This window comes from Merops nubicus, unplaced genomic scaffold (assembly GCF_000691845.1).
Source record: "Merops nubicus isolate BGI_N331 unplaced genomic scaffold, ASM69184v1 scaffold32707, whole genome shotgun sequence".
Taxonomy (NCBI): Eukaryota; Metazoa; Chordata; class Aves; order Coraciiformes; family Meropidae; genus Merops; species Merops nubicus.
The window spans coordinates 1-20,756 of NW_008623278.1; the positions used below are offsets into that span (position 1 = coordinate 1).

A 20,756-nucleotide genomic window follows, 5' to 3' on the forward strand; every position below is an offset into this window, starting at 1 on the left:
GTTCACAGGACAGCTCGCTTTCAGAAGAAAACAACATACGAAAACCTGGCCCGAACACAAGGTCTTAAGTTTCCGGACAAATTACAGGTTATTCTAGCCACCGCATTTTGAAAAATTGAGGTGGAGAACACGGGCACTGCTGCAGATACAGAAGAGTGAGTTTTGAGGACCAGTCAGGAAAAAACCCTAAGAAAGATTTTTAGCTGAGTTACCACAGTGAAAAAGTTTTCAGAATGCCCTCCTGACGGAACTCTGTAATCTGATGGGGGAGGTGAGGCTCACGCCGCACGCCCAGAAGGCTGCGCCGGCGCTGGAACCTGGAATCCTTGGCGGGGGTGCGGAACTTGCACTGGCTTTCCCGGATCAGGTAGAGAAGCAAGAACAGGAGGCCCATCGGTGGGACTGCTACATTAAACTGGGAAAGCCAAGAGTATTGACATGCTTCCTCTGAAATGGGGTTTTCAGTACCTCACAATCTCAGGAAATCTCAGGAAATCCCGCCCTGGCGAGCAGTTTTATTACAGCTCTTCGGTAACGTTACGCAGAAGCGGCAACCTGCACAGAGCACCACTGAGCAGCTCGGAAGGAAAGAGAGGAACGTTCCAGGATGCGAGTTCGCATCCTTAGGAACAAACTGAATGACCTTTATAAACAAACACACATTCAGTGTTTCTGCCAAAGAAACTTGATTCATATTCCTGAGTAAATAAACCATGAATTAACAAACATGTTTCTCTACACAGGATCACAAGCTAATACACTTTGCACTTCTGTTCAGTGGAGGTTCCACAGCTTTTTTATGTAATTCAAGAAACTGTTAGAAGCATTCTAACAATAAATTAGAATAATTTATGTAAGGAGATGATTCAAGTATTAATTAATAGTAACAGCTGCATTTGATCTTCAATTATCTAAGGGTAATCCATGTCATGTACCATTGCAAAGAGCAGATCTTCAAATACAAGCCCAGGATATTTAGGTTTCATGACTTGTGTCTCAAAAAGAAGACAGGTATTTCCTTAATGCAGATTTTGAGAAACTTCTTAAATAAGGAATAAGGCTGAAAACAATGCACTATTTAAGTCCCCAAAACAGAACTTAACAGTAAATGGACTTGGTGCTAACTCGTCTGCTTAGAGATAATAGTATTAAACAAATTGCCGCAAAACATTTGTGTTGGTGATTTATGAATTACAAGGTGCCACTAAATGAAGCAAATAATGATGGCATGTAGTAAGCAGTAGGAGTAAAACCAAAACCACCAATAATGGCCATAACAACCACAGATAAACTAAAACATAATGGTAAAATAACCCATTTCATTTGGTAAACGCTAATAATTTAATTCAAAATATATGCCGTCTGCACAGAATATTATGTCTGTATCTTTATTCCAAGCAGTGTTATACAGTTCCCTGGGAAGCACATACTCAGATCTTCCAAAGGAAAAAAAGAAACAATTTAATGAACCAATATGCATCCAAAATCTTTAAGTTCATTTATATTTTTTTTTCATGTACAAGATCAAAGAAATAAAAAAGCCACAGAATCAAACCCTGAACACAACAGTTTGAGCTGACTGGTTTTTATACACACAGTCTGTTGCAAGGTACTCAAAATCAGAAACAATGCTCACATGTGTCATATAACAAAATGAAAAAGAGGTAAATAAAAAAAGTTAAAGTACTAGCATGTACATGGATGTAGTATATTAAGAAATAAGTTTATTTGAAAACTCATACTTTTCTGTATTTAAAATAGGCCTTTAAACCCTTCCTTTCCCCTAAACAGCATTTGTTGTCAAAAGTCAAACCCAGCCCCTTCCCAAGTTACATTCTAACAGTATTACCAGGATACAAACTCTAATTAGCCATGGCCCGTTATAGCTGTATCACCAACACTTTGTATGCCACCCCCAGTGAAACTTCCCAGCTGGCACAGCTGTTGTATTTATACTATGAGCAGACAGTGTACATTTAGTAAAGTAAATGTTCAGAACCTGAAATATTACAGTGAAATATTGTCAGCAATAAACACAGAACATAAGAATTACTTATGCTTTGAATACTTAAAAGTTCTGCCATAAGACTGTTTAAAGCCAGAAACTTTTTTTAAAAGAGAACTCTTAAAAAGCTGATTTTATTGTTGCTGTACTTCATCTGATACATTTTCTCCATTACAAACATTAAAAGCTTACAGTGTAAAGAATCACTTTTAACTCAACCACTATTTGGTTCACGGCTGAGTAAAGGTCTGGCCTAAGACTTTGGCAGTTGTTTTACCCTGGAGGTATTGTTTCACACAGCACCCTCCTGTTCCAAACCTCTGCTGTTTTGTTACGGTAGTAATATGGAAACATAGTTTATTATTTTTTTACCTGTTCAAGGTCTTTGAACCAAGACACTTAACTACCTAAACAGCAATGAATGAGGCATCAAGTCTGTAGGTTCACAATTCTCATAAACACGTGACTTCACCAGAAAACTGCATCAGTTTTCCTGGTAAGAAGCACAGCCTTCAGTATGATAATCAGTGTAGCCAAACAGCAGTCAAGACAGGCCAGCTAACTCACAGCAGCTGCAACCTGCTCTGCTGGGAGTATGCTTTAGTATGACAAAACGTAAATTTACAGAGGTACAGACTTACCAGCAAATGAACAAACTGCGTTTGCTAAATGTGACCTAATGATGAGCCATATCAGTTGAGTCACACTAGAGCTCAGATCCACAGCTATTTTAAGCTGTTCTAGCACCAATGGCTGTTTGTTAGGCCAGTCAAGCTGATGAGCTGGCCTCATGAGTTGGCATCACAACCAGATGCCAATAAGTGACCAATTCTTTTACCAAAGTCAGTCTTGTCACTAAACTAAAAAAGCCTTAGGACCTTCTGTTTTAGATTCAGGCTGACAACCTAAAGAAATCTTCAAAAGAGAGAGATTTATCATAATTACAGTAGTATTAGTCAGCCCCCCCCAAACCCGTTTGCTGAAAAGATATTTCTGCTATCTCGACAGTTAACACTAGCAAAAATAATGAAAAAAAAACCAACAAATAACCCCTCCAAATGAATAAAAGAAACACAATGCCCATTCAGTATTTAAATTCTGTGCAGACACATCTCTGCTGTTGCCGCTCATTTGCTACTAAAAAAAAACACCCCACCAACATAAAAAGAGCTACTTTTCCCTACTACATAATAAAACTTTATGACTGTAGGTCTTTGCCTTCCATCTGTTTTTTCAAAATCTCAGGGGGATGAGCTTTTATTTTCCACCTTCTGGAATCACATCCAGCCAGCAGTTCACCACTGACACAGCAGTTTACTGTGTCAAGTTCTTCTGTTACATTTTTTACCGAACACCAGCGATCCGTTTCCCATGTGTCCCTATCTGCTGCCACCCTTCCTGGCAAGGATCTACATTTGTCATGTAATCATTTGTCTTCCAAACCTACTCTGTATTCCTATCACTTCATCTCTGCCCTTTTCACCTACCTTCACACAACCAGATGGAAAAAAGCCTTTAGTGATCCACATTCTGGTGTATCAGTAAGATCTTGTTAAGTGTTATTAGACCTGGCAAACACACATTTACACTGAGTGCTACATCTCTTCCTCTCTCCACATAGCCTGGATTAAGCGTAGAGAAAAGTTTTAATGCCTTTCATTAAAAAAAAAAAAAATAAATGTATCTTTCAGTATAAAAACCTTAAACTCATAGATTATAAATAATATAATTTCAAAATACTTAAGAATTTTAGGACTTCATTTGCATTTCAGGGGCAGGCAAGCTTAATGTCCTTGATGCCTTCTCAGTCCCAAACCTCTGATAAAAAAGTATTTGTAGGGTATAAAATAGGTGGAAATACACAAAATGCCTTGTGTCCTGTACACCAGGTACAGCAAGTGAAAAACTTCAAGAACTCAGCAACTCTACCAGACACATCACAATATGCTTTAGCATTGTCATGGTAAAGTTACCATCTTTTTTCATGTATACAACTACATGTGTTTTGACCTTGTCAGTTAAAAACATTACTGAAAACAGTATGAACAAGTTGGGGTTTTTTTTCCCACTACATATGACATAAACAAGTTGTGCCACGTTTTCCAGACGTGACTGCAAAATCCTGTTTTTCCATTTAAGGTATTTGCCACAGATTTTACATATATAAAAATGGTTTGTTCATGTGTTAAGTTACAAAATTGTAGTGCTTAATATAATAAACTTTAAAATCTAAGATCTCTTTAAAAAAATGCTTGTTTATAATACATTGCTTTGTTTTTAAAAGGCAGCAGGCAGTACCAGTTGGGTTTATTGCAACAATATTGTAGTATAAAAATATTGCTGAACAATTCTGGTACTTTCAGATTGGAAGTATTTATTTTCTGAAAACTATACAGTAATATACTGAAAAAAAGAAACTGCAATAGTAGTGTTTGTGCCTTTACAAATATATAAAGAGAATTATTATGGCCGATATGGATCAGATTTCATCTGTATTCCATACAGCACAGTTAGCTACTTAGAACAAAAATACGATTTTTAAAGCTGAAGTAAGTTGGTAAAACAGCTTCTGATACTATTGTCATAAACACAGTAGTAAAACTGCTCTCATGGTCTGATGCTGTGCACATTTTTTGAACTAAGTGACCTAGCAGTCAGCTTTTGAGATTCCTGCAGGATTTGTGATGGTTAATCAATACCTAGGAGATCAGCCAAGGACATGAACAAACACCACCCAGTTTCTGTCCTTACAGTGAAACATTTCTGCCTGGTCTGAAAAGGTAAAGAAGTATACAGATCTGTAAAGTAACATGGTTTTTTTTTTTAAAGAAGATGTATATATGCATATATTTATGTATCTATCTATATGTATCTTATACTTAAATTAGTGTCAATCAAATCCAGGCAGAGATTAAACTGACCATAAAGATGACATAACAAAAGTCATTAAGGCAGTAAGGTGTATCTCTTGAGGATTTTCAGATATTCTACCTCTATATCAAGAGGAAAAAGAAATGTTGAGTTGCATTGTAGGCCAAATCATCATCAAACCATTACAGCCAGGTAAGGAAGGGCTCATTTTTGTTGAGTACGGACTCCACATCATTGAGAATAGGGATCAAGTCTTCTGACTCTAGAGTCCCAAGATCAACATTTGTTCCTGGAAGACAGTCGAGGAAATCGGGGAAACGCGTTTGCTGTGGATTTACGTTCATTGTTGTCTGTGGTATAGTTTCTCCTACAAAAAGAAAAGACGAACTTTTCAAATACCAAACTCGTCTTGTGGATCATTTAAAACAAAACAGGTGATATTACAATCAGACAACTCCTTTCCCATAAACACTCGTGAGTATTCCTGTTCTCTGCAAACGTTACCTCAAAACCATATTTGCTTGCAGAATGAATATTCTTCTAAGAGTTAATTTCATACCCTTGCTTTGGTCTCAGAAGCACAAAAGGCCCTTTCCAGCAGCATTCAAAGTAACAAGCCTCAGACCTTTCACTTGGGAATTGTAACAGTTCAACATTCACTAGGCTGTGCAGGGAGTGATGCAACTGAGCCTGATGTAATCCCTCAATCCTGCTCTCTGTCCATGTGGCATACTTAAAAAAAGGTGTCTTACAGCAATTTAATTCTGCAATATTGTATTAGGTTTTTCATAGATCAGTAACAACAAGCATGAAAATCTTTAATAGAGGAATTTTCACTCTTTGCATCATCTAGAACTTCTGATGACTACAAAAGGAAGTTTAAGTGAGGAAGTACTGAGAATTTCACTATCTGGGAAAAGTTTTGTTGATTTCTTGGTAATTTACTTCAGTATTTTAAACACCACAAGGACATTGATATAAAAATAAATGCATACTAAAACCTAATGTAGCTAAATACATTCTGTATGGAAGGAAATCCCACCATTTTAAGAGGCTTATGACTGAGGCTGATTTCCCAGAGTTAGAAAGCGCAGTGATTTGTACCAAGAATGTTACCCAAGACCAGATTTTTACTCCTCCTACCTTGGCCTATAGTGTGAAAACACAAATTACAGCTCATGTTTTCCAACTTTTACTTATTTTGTTTAACATCAGTCTAAGGTAAAAGGGCAGAATCTGGGCCTAAAATAAAGCCAAAAACCTTCTAGGCACCAAGTACCCTTTAGGAACTTCCCCCCTAGTCTCAGACTGTTCTCTTGCATAGGAAAGTAAGAGATTATTGTTCAGTTATGCAATTATAAAAGATTTATAAGAGATGTAACACAAAGTTATAGATAGTATTATGCTTTAAGCTAAATGAGAATATCCTACCTGTATCCATCTCATCCATGTTGCTGAGGAAATCTTCAGGTGTCGTTGGTATACTGTAGCATCCTAATCCCAAGCCACTGTCCGTGCTCTGTTCCCTGGAATGGTATGGCCCACTATAAATTGAAACATGAAAAAGCCTCAGTAAAGATGGTCTGGTAGACACAGTCCCTGATCATGGTGTTTGAAAAAAGACAGCACAGTAGGTTAGATATTAAAGTTCAATACCCATTTCTCAACCGTTGGCCACTCACGTGGTCATGTTACATCAGCCTAAATATAAAGCAACAGAAGTGAGGCCACTCTTAAATTTTGAAATACACACATATATACAAAATGCTCTAGACAAAACCAGTTCTGCTAGACTAAAAAAACTGTATTTATTTATACTTGGTAACGTAGCTATTCTACCTAAAGTCTTCTACATACAACTATGGTATCATGTAAACCACCTATTACCATTTGTTTGACTTTTACCAAGATTCCTTCTTCAAGTATAAACTAAAAGACTTCAGGTCAGCCACTCAACTGTATTCCATGTTCACAGCAAGTACAAAAGAAGATGCAAAGAAGGAAAGTACAAAAGTACAAGTACAAAAGAAGAAGGAAACTACTGAGAGAAACAGCTTTAAAAGTGTAGAGAAGGCAATAGAAGCAGTTGCCTGATGATGAGGACATGAACTTGCCTGTTCAAGAAAGGATCAGATCCATTATTTGTAATAGGCCTTATGTCTTGTGTCATGGCAGGTGTATTCACAGCTGCTGGAACAGGCACCATGTTTTCTGAGTCCATGGGAAGTTGTCTGCATAGAGCAGCCTCCTGAAAAGCCAAATAAATGTAAAGGAAGCGTTACTCCCACAGCTCAGAAGTAATGTGGTCTTGTAACAAGCTAACATGTAATATATACACATCTTCTTACCTAGGAAAGTCATTCTAAACGATGTAACAGATGACTGTTCACATCAGTGTGAAATAAATCATAATGGGGACAGACAGCATCTTTCATACCCACCTGTGCTGACTTAAACCACTGCAGAATCTACCTTTCACTTACTGCCATACCTGGAAACCAGTCCCATAGCTCAGCCAGCAGGCAGATGTGTTTGAGGACTTTCTCCTCAGCTCCACAATAAACCACAGAGCCTGTCTGCTGTCTTTTTAAATTAGCCTCACTCTTTTTGTCTGATGCAGATCAGAAAATGCTCATGTAAATGGCTTTACTGGCACATTGCTGTCACACTGGCAAACCTCTAGTGAATTGTAGGAGCAGACAGACAGGGGAAAGCCAGACCTTGAAGAAGCACAACCACCTCCAGAACCATTGCTCCTCTGTAGCCTTCCTGACCACAGAGATAATCATGCTACCTATGTTACATCTTTGGACACCTTGTGTGACACCTCATCCTAAAATACTAGCAGGCCTCCACATTACAGGTGGTTATCAACAGTGTGACCATACCTCATGGGCCAGCTAACTCCAGCTGAAGGTTTTCACATGATAAAACACAGAGCTGTGTAACACTCAAATTACAGTTTCAGTTTACTGTGCAGTGAGGCTCTCTTCTTAGAGAGCTGGAGTTGCAGTAATAAAGTAGTTTAAAACCTACAGACTCAAATCTTTCATGTATCTAACAGCTTACCCTAAAAGAAGTTGCTCTCAGTTTAAATGGGTGCAAGAGAGAACAAAATCAGGCACTGAAACTATGTGAGCTGCCACTAGATGATGTAATTTGCTATATACTGAAGCAGAAGAGTATCACTTGCAACCGTAAAGTACCTAACACGCTAGAAGAAAACCACTGGAACCAAGACTTTGACCCAATAATCTTTGGAATGAACCCTATGCCTAATAATAAGCATCTGCCTAATGACCTCTCTTATGTACACTGCCTTTAGAATGACAAGCAACTCTTCCTGAAAGATAAATTCCTCTGGCATTATCTCAGTGAAACATCCATGACATCTAGTGGTACAGAGGTCTATATAAAGGTTGTTTGGCTCCATGGGGATCTTCCAAACAAATATCCTAAGGCCTTAAAACAATAAAGCTCTATCCGTTTTTTACCTAGTTTACTCAACCTTATTATTGCTATTATTATTTTTAAATGAAGTATTTAATTTAAATCCTAATAGAAAATTTCTCTCCACTGAATCAGTCATTCGTTCTCTCAAATGCAGAAAAGATTAATGTGTTTTTGAGGCCATAATATGAGGTTCTACTACATTTTCAGTTCTTTCTTCATTGAGGAGGTCTCTTCATGAATAATGTAACAACTATTCATTGGGAATTAACATAAATGGCCTCAAGCTGCACCAGGAGAAGTTTAGATTACGTACGGGGAATAATTTCTTCCTGGAAAGGGTTGTCCAGGCCTGGCCCAGGCTGCCCAGAGACATGGTGGAGGCCCTGTCCCTGGAGGGACTGAAAAGCTGTGTGGATGTGGTGCAGAGGGATGTGGGTTAGTGGTGACCTGGTAATCCCGGGGCAACGGTTGGACTCAATGATGTTGAGGGTTTTTTTCTAACCAGAATGATTCCATGATTCTATATATTGGTGCCCATTAACGCAATGTTTCCTTTATTATCCAACCATCAATATATCCACTGCTAAATAATTTACATTAGATGGTGTCATTATTTAAAGAATGAATAGTCTGAAGCTTCTTAATAATTTATGTATGTCATTACAGTTGTCAAGTAACAATTCAAATGGTGATGATCTTCCCTGCAAGATCCTTTCGGGGATTTCTTAGTGACATCACCTCTAACTACTTCCACTTCCAAGAAGCTCTTGAGCAAGCACATTCTCCCTTTTCCTTTGGAAAGCTGACGAAAACAAATTGGTAAGAAAGAAAATGAATTCTTTCCAAACTGACAAAACTGAGTAAGGAAACATTTAAATAAAGTCATCATACCAATCGTCTGAAATGCTGCCCTTCTTGCACGCACGCAGTCTGCAGCTCTAGAGGCTTTACCAACTAAACGAAGAAGAGGACAAAGAAGGAAACAAATTCCCTAAGCAGAGAGCTTCCAGAACTGTGTATCCCTCCTGGCTGGGTGTGCTGCTCCACCCCAGCAGCTGCAGCCAGGCATGGCTGTGGGGAGCCAGCAGCTGCTGCCAGGCTGAAAGGAGCTGAAAGGTGGGTCACAACCCACTGAAAGAATTCCTTCCCTCTCACTCAAACTCTCTGCACTTCTTTGCAGTTGCTAACAGCAGTGTGCACACTTACTCAGCGTCTTCCCTTAGGTTACACTAGTAAAGCAAAAGCAGCAGTGAAAGGTTAGGGCAGGAGTAACTGTACTTGAACACTGATGACTCCAGAGGGCTCTGTCGCACTCTTCTCAGCTGCCAGGGTTCAGGAGCACTCAGGTTACTGGCAGGAAGTTCATAAACTTCTGTTAGGAAGGAAGGATTTTGCATCTCGCTTTTCTTAGGTGGGAAATATGACAACAGGGAAAATAGGTTGTCCAAAAGCTACAGCAGTTCTGAAAACTTCAGCAATGCAAAGTGATACAGCCCTGCTTTACGGAGCTGAAACACCATAGGTGCAGGGTGGTACTGGGCATAGGTTGGAGGCTTGGTTAAGTACAGCACAGCTGCAGAGTGCTGTGCATGTGTCAGTTTGAAAGCAAAACACAGTCAGCAGAGCAGGGACACCAGGCCTTGTGTGAATTGCACAACTGTTTTGAAGCTTAATTTGCTCTTGTCCTGAAGCAAGAACAGAGCCAAAGAAAGTAAAAATAGCTAAACACATTATTAGCACGATGCCAATTGTGACTAAGCTCATACCAAATATCCCCACTCTCTTCCCACACCCATCTCCATTCTGTTCTGAGCTCTGGAAAGTAAAGGAGAAAGTATACAAAAGACTTTAGATGATGCTCAGCTGCGAGACCACCAGCCGGAACACAGTTCTGCACACACAGATAACGCATCATAATGTAGCTCCCCAGAATTAAGGGTAGTGGAAACAGGGCACAAGATGTTGGTGTCTGTACAGTTTCCAGACTCAGGTCTGAACCATGAAAGTCAAATTCAGTCGTGACATGAGAAGGTGAAAAAATTCAGAAACTTCAGTTGAATCACATCTGTCTTTCCCTCCTGTTCAGCAAGAGCACTAAGCACAGGCTTAACTTTGAGCATGTACACCAAAAATGATGGGAATAATCACATGCAAAGATAGCAAAGTGTTGCTGCAGGAACTATAAAAGCACATTAATTTGAATGTTTTGGGTTTTTTTCCCCAAATGCAGCTAGATGGTGCTATACAGTTTCAAAATGTTGTAAAGTGGTTTAGCATATAATTCTCATTAACATTCTTTAAGTTCTACTTGTCAGACATCTACTTTCATTTTGTTACCAATCTCTCTTTTACTAAAGCCTAGTTTATGATAGCGTGTACATTCATTCTATGTTTCGTCTGTCTGCACAAGATAAAGTTACAAAGGTTCCAGTGGTGTAACAGGAGAGAAATTTGTCTTACATACAGACTTAACACAATCTGTAATTCTGTGATTTTGTGAAAGTTACCATTTTTAAAGGTACTATAACTGCAACTGCAGCATTTACAAGGACAAAAATCATTGTGTTATTCTTGATAAAATGTACTTCCTTCATGCTATTCTTGAGAGAAATAGATTATTTATTTTCTCAAAGGAAGCTGATTAATATACCATGTTAAACAAATCACCAGTGGAGATTTCTGTAACAGAAGAAACACAATTGTTAAAACTTTTTACTTCCTTAAGGCAGTGTAAAGGAAGTTACATACTTGTTTTGTACAACATGAGTCACTATGCAGAGCTGAAACTTAAGAAATAGAACAATAAACAAAACATCCATAAAGAACCATCTCTGGAAAGTGTTCAGATCAGAGATATTCATGCAAGATATGACTATGGTTTTATTTTAATTCAGAGACAAAAAGTGAAAGTTATAGCGTTGGGATCAGGGTCAAGAACAACTCCATATGTTCTGCCTTTATCCAATGAAGCATGAACAAGGTCTACAATGCAAACCAAGTTAAACCAAAAATTAATCACTGATGGTTGCTATAGGTTTATAAACAGACGCAAAACAGAATTTGGTCCTTACACTACTATTACAGTGATCAGAAAAATACCAGGTATGTAATCCCTGACAGATGGCCATTTGTCTGTTCTGTTCAATAAAGGTTCTATTTGTATTGGCTTTCTAGTTTTCCTTACCCAAAACAATGGTTAATCTTGACATAAATAACAGAGCTACTAACTGTATCTGGTAAAAATTTGGATTCATTGAACTAAAGACTTCAAAGGTTGAAAGAAAGGTTCAAAGAACAAAAAAAAAGTGCCCTTACCTGTCGCAGTAACTCCTCCTGACGCATCCTAATCCGCTCCCTCTCCATCTGGATTCTCTGGAGCCTCAGCTTCTGCTGCTGCTGCTGCTGCGTGGTCAGTGCACTGGGCAAGTTCAACAGCCCTGGCTGCGGCACCTGGGGAGGACGACTCTGCTGCGGCATGGCTGTGCTGGGCGTTACTTGGTGCTGGTGATTCAAGACTGTGAGGAAGAAAAGAAACCACAGCTGGTTGAGTAAAATTATACTTTAAGATAGCAGAGGGCCTAAGACACGTGTTGCTCCTTCATAGTATAGTTATTAGAATTACTGTATCTCAAATGACCAAGATAACAACTCCATCTAGCAAGATCTGGTACTAGCAACTGCTTAGTAAATTATTTTGAATATTTATTTTTTGTATAAAACATGAATACTAACAATACACAAGTATTTATATTCATTTTGGTATGTTCAAATATTTACTTAATGATATGTAGTAAATGACACTACAGTGACAAGTGGTGTCCCTCAAGGGTCCATACTGGGACCGGTGTTGTTTAACATCTTCATCAATGACACAGACAGTGGCATCGAGTGCACCCTCAGCAAGTTTGCTGACGAGACTAAGCTGAGTGGTGCAGTTGACATGCCAGAGGGATGGGAGGCCATCTAGAGGGACTTGGAGAGGCTGGAGAGCTGGGCTCAGGTGAATCTCATGAGCTTCAACAGGACCAAGTGCAGGGTCCTGCACCTGGGGAGGGACACCCAACATCACCAACACAGGCTGGGAGAGGACCTGTTAGAAAGCAGCCCACTGGACAAAGACTTGGGGGTACCAGTAAATGAGAAGCTGGACATGAGCCAGCAAGGTGCAACAACAGCCCAGAAGGCAAATCAAATCCTGGGCTGCATCCAAAGAAGTGTGGCCAGCAGATGGAGAGAGGTGATCCTGCTGCTCTGCTCTGCCCTGGTGAGACCTCACCTGGAGCACTGTGTCCGGCTCTGGAGCCCCCAGCACAGGAAGGATGTGGAGCTGTTGGAACGTGTTCAGAGGAGAGCCACAAAAATGATCCGAGGGCTGGAGCACCTCTCCTATGAGGACAGGCGGAGGGAGCTGGGGTTGTTCAGCCGGGAGGAGGCTCTGGGGGGACCTTATAGCAACCTTCCAATACCTGAGAGGGGCCTACAAGAAAGCAGGGGAGGGGCTGTTCACAAGGGTTTGTAGTGACAGGATGAGAGGTAATGGCTTTAAGGTAGAAAAGAGTAGATTTAGGTTAGACTTTAGGAAAAAGTTCTTCAGTATGAGGGTGATAGACCACTGGAATAGGTTGCCCAGAGAGGTGGTGGAGGCCCCATCCCTGGAGACATTCAAGGTCAGGCTGGATGAAGCTGTAAGTAGCTTGATCTAGTTGGAGATGTCCCTGCTTGTGGCAGGGGAGAGTTGGACTATATGACCCTTGGAGGTCCCTTCCAGCCCAGACATTCTATGATTCTATGACATGCAAGTTTATTTGACTGAAAACAAATGTGTCCCCATAACATGCAGAAAGCTAGTACAAACGTTTTCAGTCTTAACATTTTCTTGACAGATCTAACTCAATTATTGCAAGAATAATTACCAGCATAAATAATGAGCACTGTGTGTGTTTTCCACCACTATGAAGGAGATGCACACTTTTTTCAGTGACACACAGATGAGAGATCTTCCAATAAGAAGCAAACCTTGTAGGAAGTTGCAGGAGGCAGCCTTCCTGCATTATCACGGACAAGTGACAGTCTCTGTATACTCATCTATAAATGAGATTTAATATTATTCTTATATCTTGCAGAAGTGTCTTCAGCACTCCTTACCTCCCAGGCACTCACACACTATGGTAATGAAAAGCAGCTTGAGAACTGTAACTAGACTTTCAGAAATTACAAAAGTAGCACAATAAAAATAAACTATCAGAAGCTGTATCTTTCCATAATATCCTTAACACATTTCTACTTATTTTTCCAAAGCAGGTGAAATGCAAGGAAAAGATAAGTAAATTGCATCTGTACTGCCTTCACAAATAAAAAAGCAAAGTAGTGAGAATCACTGCTAATATCTTGATAGATGCCTTTGTCTCTTTTGAACAAGGACTGCCCTTTTTCCCAAATAGCCTCAGCCATTCTATGGTGCAGGATGCACTCAGTGTAAAGTTAGCTGAGTCCACAGTAGGAGAATCACTATCAGCAGCAAAACAGTGTACTTGCAAGTTACTAATAAATGATACCAGTTTCATTATGAAACTCGGGAAAAGCCTTTATCAATCTTGTACTGAAAGAACTTCCCAAATTCACTGCTGCTTTAATAGTTACGTCACACAAGAATCCCATTTAAGGAGTTGTTAGATGTGAGCCTGTATAAAATCAATCCATAGAACATGTTCAGGCCTGGCATAACTCCCCTCAGGAGTTACATAGATCAGGTAAGGCTGAATTTAAAATCAACAGTTGCATTTGCAAATTCAAAAGGTCTAATAAGTTAGACATTAAGGTGTCTGATTTTAGACCTGATTTAATGTAACAGAGGGATTTGTAATTCTTGTGACTTCTGGATATGCACCATATTGTATCATTAATGTCTGACAATGAAAACCAAAGCAGTCTTTTGCACATTTGATTCAGAACTGAAACCTTATTTGTTAAGGTAGTCAGATTTGGAAATTACCCATTAATTCCCCACCTTGACCAGGATATTCAAAAGGTTCGTCTGGGGAATAACTCCATAAATGGCAGGTGAGAATCAGGATCTCTTGCAAGCAAACCTGGTTCACACCCATATAAGCCACCTAAACCCTTTCCCTTGCAGATAGAAGGCTGCTGCTTGAACAATTAAAGTTGCTTAGACTGTTAGTATTACTTAAATCAACACTGTCGAATTCGGAAACCATAAATCAGAGCAGAATTCCCTGTTGTTCAGGCATTTTTGTTTAGAGAAATGTTATGAAAGACATTGCACATCTTTGAGTAGCTCCACAGTCACTATGGTAATCATGCCCCAGAGCTAAAATAATCATTTGGCACCTTCAACAGCAGGTATCACTTAGCCACAGAAACAGAACCACCTCCCTAGAAATGCTTCCATCTTAGTAATTGGATTGGAAAAGACAGTAGGAAAATGAGACAGAGAGGGGAAACTGTACTGCCTCTGCTTGTACCTCCTTTTTATTTTTGAGTAAAATGTATCAGTTCCCAGCAATGCAACCTGACACCTTTTGGGAACCCTGAACAATTCCTCCTTCTCCTTCCCCAGCTTCAATTTTCCAGTAAAAAACACATAGAGTACTCAAAGCCAGTGTGGACTACAAGTGCTGGCCATGTACTGCTTTAAAAATTATTTACCGTTTTTGCAAGGTTTCTTTTGCCAATGGGGGGCAACAGCATAATTAACCTTTTAACAAGAATATCCCAGATACTAAAATATTCTCTAGAAGAGATACAATATTATTCTGTCCAAAGGACTGAGATTTGTATCTTTTTATCTTTCACTCATTGTTCTTACCCTACGAGAACTGAAATCTCAACTCGGTTTTATGCTTCTCAGCTCTGTGTACATGTCCGACCTCGAAGGACACAGCACAGAAGCACCCTTACAAGTGTGCACTGAAAGAAACACGTGATATTTTTTACCGCCTGGATCAAAGCTTTGATACCTATACAATGCAAAATGCTGACCTCGATTTGCTCCACCAGTTCCAAGCTAATTTTTTTTTTTTTTTAGAAAATTTGTCTTTATGCTAGCCAGATTTCTGCCAAAACAGGTATCATGTTGTCTTTCTGCAGCTACAGTAATGCAGGTACACAGGCATTAGGCCAGTATAACCTTTGCCCTGACTCATCTGATGGAAATACTTCCATGTGCTCACATCAGATCTGCTTAATTTCTTCCTCCTGGTTGGTCCAGTATCACACAAGTCCAGCATGTAAAGACCATGGAACCATTTGAGAGCACAGCTGTGTGGTATTTTCGCTTCAGTTGCAAATCCAGCCCAAGAAATAACCAAAGTTAAATGAAGCCCTGCAACAATATAACCTCTTCACAGATTCAGCTTATGTGTGGTCTACAAACAGCTGTATCCACACAAAAAACCACCACGCTTCCACACGAAACCAGAATGCTGCTGTTTATCAGCTCTTCTACACCCAGCTGCCTGTTCCTGCCCACACGCTACCCCTTTACTGGGCTGGCAAAAGCATTTTTGTGGCTACACAGCAAACTAAAAATTGCCTGAGGATAAAAAGAAGACATTTTCTGGCTTCATCAGTTCCCAGAAAAAGTAACTGAGTAGCCATGAAACTGCTTGCCTGCAACCAATGTAGCAGTCCAGACGGGAAAAATAAGCTGGTTGCAGGAAAGATGGAACAAAACCAGCACTGATCAGTAACTTTTCAGCAGTAATAACCCAGAAAAGTCAGTAGGCTGCAGTGCTGAGAGAGGAAAGGTAAAATGAGAGCTGGGTGCAGAAATCAAACCACCTTCATAATGGGAAAACAGTATATGGGACTACATTTTAAAATGCAGTGAATTTGGTCTTATTCACATTAAAATAAGCAATATTGTGACTACAGTTATATAAATTGCATCAGTGTAAATCTAATGTTAAATTGCCAGGACCATAAGCATCTAGGCAGGAATTTAAATCTTCTCATATGGAAAAGCATATGGTTAAATTTTTGGCATTTCAATGGTTGAATGAACAGAACAACCACGCTAAGAATCCAGGCTGGCTGAAGGATTACCACAATATAGTTCTCCATAAGAAAATAGCTTTCATCTATGCAGCAAGTGCAAATGACAGAACCAGGAAGTGAGCTTTAGTACTCTTTGTCATGGCTATTTGTTGTCTTTGCTATACACAGCACTCTCCTTCATCAGCTGTTCTGTACTCATGATGTATCACAACTGAAATTACACATGCAAGAAAGCGAAGAACAGGACAATATGAAAATGCTGAAGAATAAGTCTCCCTGAACTATGGTCCCAAATAACTCTCCCTGTCATCTCTCTTACGGGGACAGACAGAATATTCTGGTTGAATGAATTCTTATATCTTGGAGTGAATTACTTTTCTTTCAAGCAATACTATCCACTGTTACATGCCATCAAGGAACTATGGGAAGTTCAGTACAAAGAGTAAAGTAAGCATTCCCATACCTTGAGTGTAGAAATTACATCACACTGAATCTTCTAGAAGTCAAGGTTGCAATAAGTATGTGATTATATTTCTGAAGAAGAAGAAAAACCCATTCCACTTCTGAATAAAGTTATTTACATAATATTTTATGTTCAGTAAAGCTACAGCTATGGCAAAGTTTTAAAAGTTTCAGTGCAGGAGATGCACAGAAGGCCATCCTCAGCCAGTTTCACACTTGCATTATTTGGCTCTGCTCCTCTTTCAGTCAGTGCTTTTCCCCTCAGAGGTTTGTAGGTCTAAATCTCTGGACACAGATCCATAGAAAAATAGATCTGTTCAGAATTACCATTAGTTGGAATGGCTTTTAAAGAAACATTGATTTGGGTCACTTGAACCTGCTGACACTGTATTTTCCTCTGGCATACACTACTTCAAGAGAAAATGGAATATAGGTAACCCTCCATTCAGTCTGAATGCCAGAGACATACTTTCCTAGCAGCCTGAACTGGATAGACTGGGAAACAATAAGTATAGGGGAGTCATGTATCTGCGCTTTCAAACAGGTACAGGTAGTTTTGTTAATGTATCCTGATAGAGTATGTTTATTCATGAAGTCTAGCTTAAAATGTAGCATTAACTTGATATGGTAATGACATAAATTTTCTTATTTTAATTGTAATTCGAAACCAGTTTATAAATACACATATACTAAGGCCCAGGTTTTGATCCTATCAGCTGCATAACAGCATAATTCATAGAATCATAGGATCACAGAATCACTTTGGTTTGAAAAGACCCTTAAGATCATCGAGTCCAACCATTAACCTGTTAACTCATTCCACTCAAATTACTCTTGAATGCAATCACAATAACGTCCCATAAGGAAATTTAGGACATATGTGGTCTACTTTTGTGAAGCCAAATCTAGTTTTTGGGCAAGTGCATACACACATATAATGCACATTAAGTTAATCTCGCCTAGCTCAAAACAAATATTAACTGGTAATAAAAACAGTATAAAACCCAAGACTGTTAGGCAATTATTTTTTTATACCTATTATAGAAAAGAAAATGAAACAAAAACCCAGGGCATTCTGCAGCACTTCCCACAACAACTGCTGCATTCAGCTCCTCTAAAAATACATCCTAAGGGTCAAAAAGTTACATGTACAGTAATATCACAGCTGACTGGGAACTAGCTGGAGAGTAATTAAATCACAGCCGATTTGCAAGTACTCTTTTGCATTGGTTCCACTGAAAGGCACTGGAATTATTACGAACAAGCTTTCAATTAATGTATTAAGTTTAGGGCTGTTCTATACGAGCAGTTCCCATGTTCCGCAGAAGAGCCTGTCCAAATAGACTTTTGATAAACACTCCTCATCATCTTCCTGGGGGCTACTGAGGCCTGGGTCATATGAAACGCACTGTATCATCTCCAGTTTGAAAAGCTCCCACAGGACAAACGATGAAGCCAAAGACATGCCGTGCACAGAAGATAAAGAGCTTGCTCCTTTCCCCCTTAGCCAATAGTCACCCTGCAGCCACTGACACTTTCCTCAGCACAGTTCTTGCCCATGTTAGGTGATTTGGATACTGAAGAACTCCACAGAGTTTGTGCACTAGCAAATACCCATAGGCAGCAGATAGGCACCCTTCCTATGTGTCATGTTTCATGGCTCGCTATGTCATCCTCCTCATTGTGCAGGAAACCAGCTGGCATACTGGCCTCACACTGATAGAGATTCCTGAGCTTGAGGTTGTGTGTGCATCAAACAGGCTGGGATTACTCCTGTGCTGGATCCAGGGCCAGACTGGGTCTAGAGGCAGCTCTGTTACCTGTAGGTGGTGCAAAGCCCACACTAATAAAACCTTCTGGACCTTGTGGAAAGCATGCAAGCATACCTAAGCCATCTTTGCAACATGCTTCTATAATCAGGTGTTCTGGAGAGTGTAGCACATAGATGCCAGCATGTCATCCAACTTGACTTCCCCAGGGGCTCATAGATATCATCTGATCCCCAAGTTAATTCTGCTGGAAACCACAAAGTGCAGTGCAGAGAAAACCACTTCATTTTGTGGAAGAGTATTAGCACTAGCTTTGAGAGGTTCATTATGAGAACTGCGTGAGATCTCCACACAGTTTCAGACTTGGGATTCTCTGCATAACACTCCCATACAAAGAAAGATGACTCTATTACTGGAATGCAGGTAAGCTTATACCAAAAACTGCAGCTTCCTATATCAACAACTATTATCTCTGAGAAATGCTGACCCAAGAAAATCAGAAGACCTAAAGAAGCGTCCAGATCAAAGAACATAAAGAAAGTCTCTCCATGTTCCCTGCAAACCTAGTGGCAGCTGGAATAGTTGAGACAAATGATGTTTGGAAAGGAAATGTGGTGATGTTACACACAAAGGTAGAGGCACAGAGACAATATAAAAGCAAAATAAAGAATTTAGTCACCACTTCCCACCAGCAGGCAGATGTTTAGCCACTTCCTGGAAAGGAGGTACTCAGCACATGTAAGGGTTACTTGGGAAGACAAATGCTGTAAACATGAACATCTCCCCTTCCTCCTCCTTTCCTTGACCTTGTATTGCTGAGCATAGCATAACATGTTGTGGAATATCCCCTTAGGCAATTCAGATCAGCTCTCTCCGCAGTGCCAGCTCCCAGTTTCTTGTGAATCCCCAGACTACTTGCAGTGTGGAGAGGAAATAGTGGGAAAAACCAGCAAGTCTCAACACTCTGCCAGCTGTGCTCAGGCACAGCCAAAACATGGGTGTTATCAACACTGTTTAGTCACAAATTCAAAACACAGAACCATCAGGGCTGCTACGAAATTAACTCCATCCCAGGCAAGCCCAGTACAAATGCAGGGTGAGTGCACAGCACTTGGAGAGTAAACTAAATGCTTCTGTACAATACTTCCTGTTCAGAAGCAGTACAGCGGAGCTGATGTACTCTTCAGTGCCTTTCACTCAGGATGCTGGAAACTAGTAATTCAACATGAGTATTTAAAAAAATCTTTTAAGTTCTGCCTGAATTCAAGACTATATAAAAAAAGTAAACCACATCTGGAGACAACTGAACATGCTGCAGCTACACTGAGCTGTTTCTCTGCTGGAGAGGAGATTGCAGATGTTTTCTAAGGCTTCAAACTTTCTGACTGCACAGTGTTACTATGACAAGGTACATTTGGGAATAAACCAAAATATGCTAGCGAGTGACTTCTGTTTTGCAACATATGAAAAATAACTTCATCCCATACCAATCTTATTAAAGAAAACATCTTTATACATTATAAAGTCAAAGCACCTGCTCATATTGGTCCTGTGTATGCCTCTCCACAGACAGAAAATATGATTGTTTCCTTTCACTGTTGCAAAGAATGTGGAAGTTTCTCATGTATGTAGTCCTGGAATGATGCAATTAATATGACTGGACCTTACACAAAATAAATTAAAACCAGGGTTCAGGTTGCTGGAAACCATTTTTGTGACCTGTTTTTTGTTGAAAATCATTACATATTTTTACCTAATCTATGCTTGTAAAAATGACACTGAAGTTGACCAATCTGTACAAATTAAAACACCAACCTAGTTAGGACAATTCCAAAGGTCCCAATAGAGCCTTTGATTCTTGCTACAATCAACCTCCATTTTACAAATTAATTGATAATGAAGTATGCTTTTACAGGTAGTTATCCGCATGTTTTTAGACATTTTCTTTACAGAATCAACACCATTAAAATCTGTGATCACATTTGTCTTCCATATAATTGTGCCACCATTTATGATCACTTAAAACTATTTCCTTCTTTTTTCTCTACCCCCTCCCTCTCCATATTTTCTATGCACAGCACTGTATGTAATGTCAAGTAGGTTTCAGTCTGCAGTGCTATCTACTTGGGCAAACCCCAGCATCCAGGCAGAACTTCAGTCTCCTCAAAGAAAGTGTAGGG

At 39.6% G+C, this 20,756-nt stretch overlaps 1 protein-coding gene across 1 annotated transcript in view; it reads right to left on the reverse strand.

Annotated features, from left to right (window-relative positions):
* Positions 1-4,856: 4,856 nt before the first annotated feature.
* The window catches only part of WWTR1 (WW domain containing transcription regulator 1), a 29,874-nt gene continuing 13,974 nt past the window's right edge, over positions 4,857-20,756 (reverse strand). Inside the window, exons 3-6 of the mRNA XM_008945010.1 lie at positions 11,645-11,844; positions 6,991-7,124; positions 6,308-6,420; positions 4,857-5,243 (exon numbers count right to left, since the gene is read on the reverse strand). Of these exons, the coding sequence (XP_008943258.1) occupies positions 5,059-5,243; positions 6,308-6,420; positions 6,991-7,124; positions 11,645-11,844 (632 nt within the window). The 3' untranslated portion in view covers positions 4,857-5,058. The remainder of the gene's footprint in view (positions 5,244-6,307; positions 6,421-6,990; positions 7,125-11,644; positions 11,845-20,756) is intronic.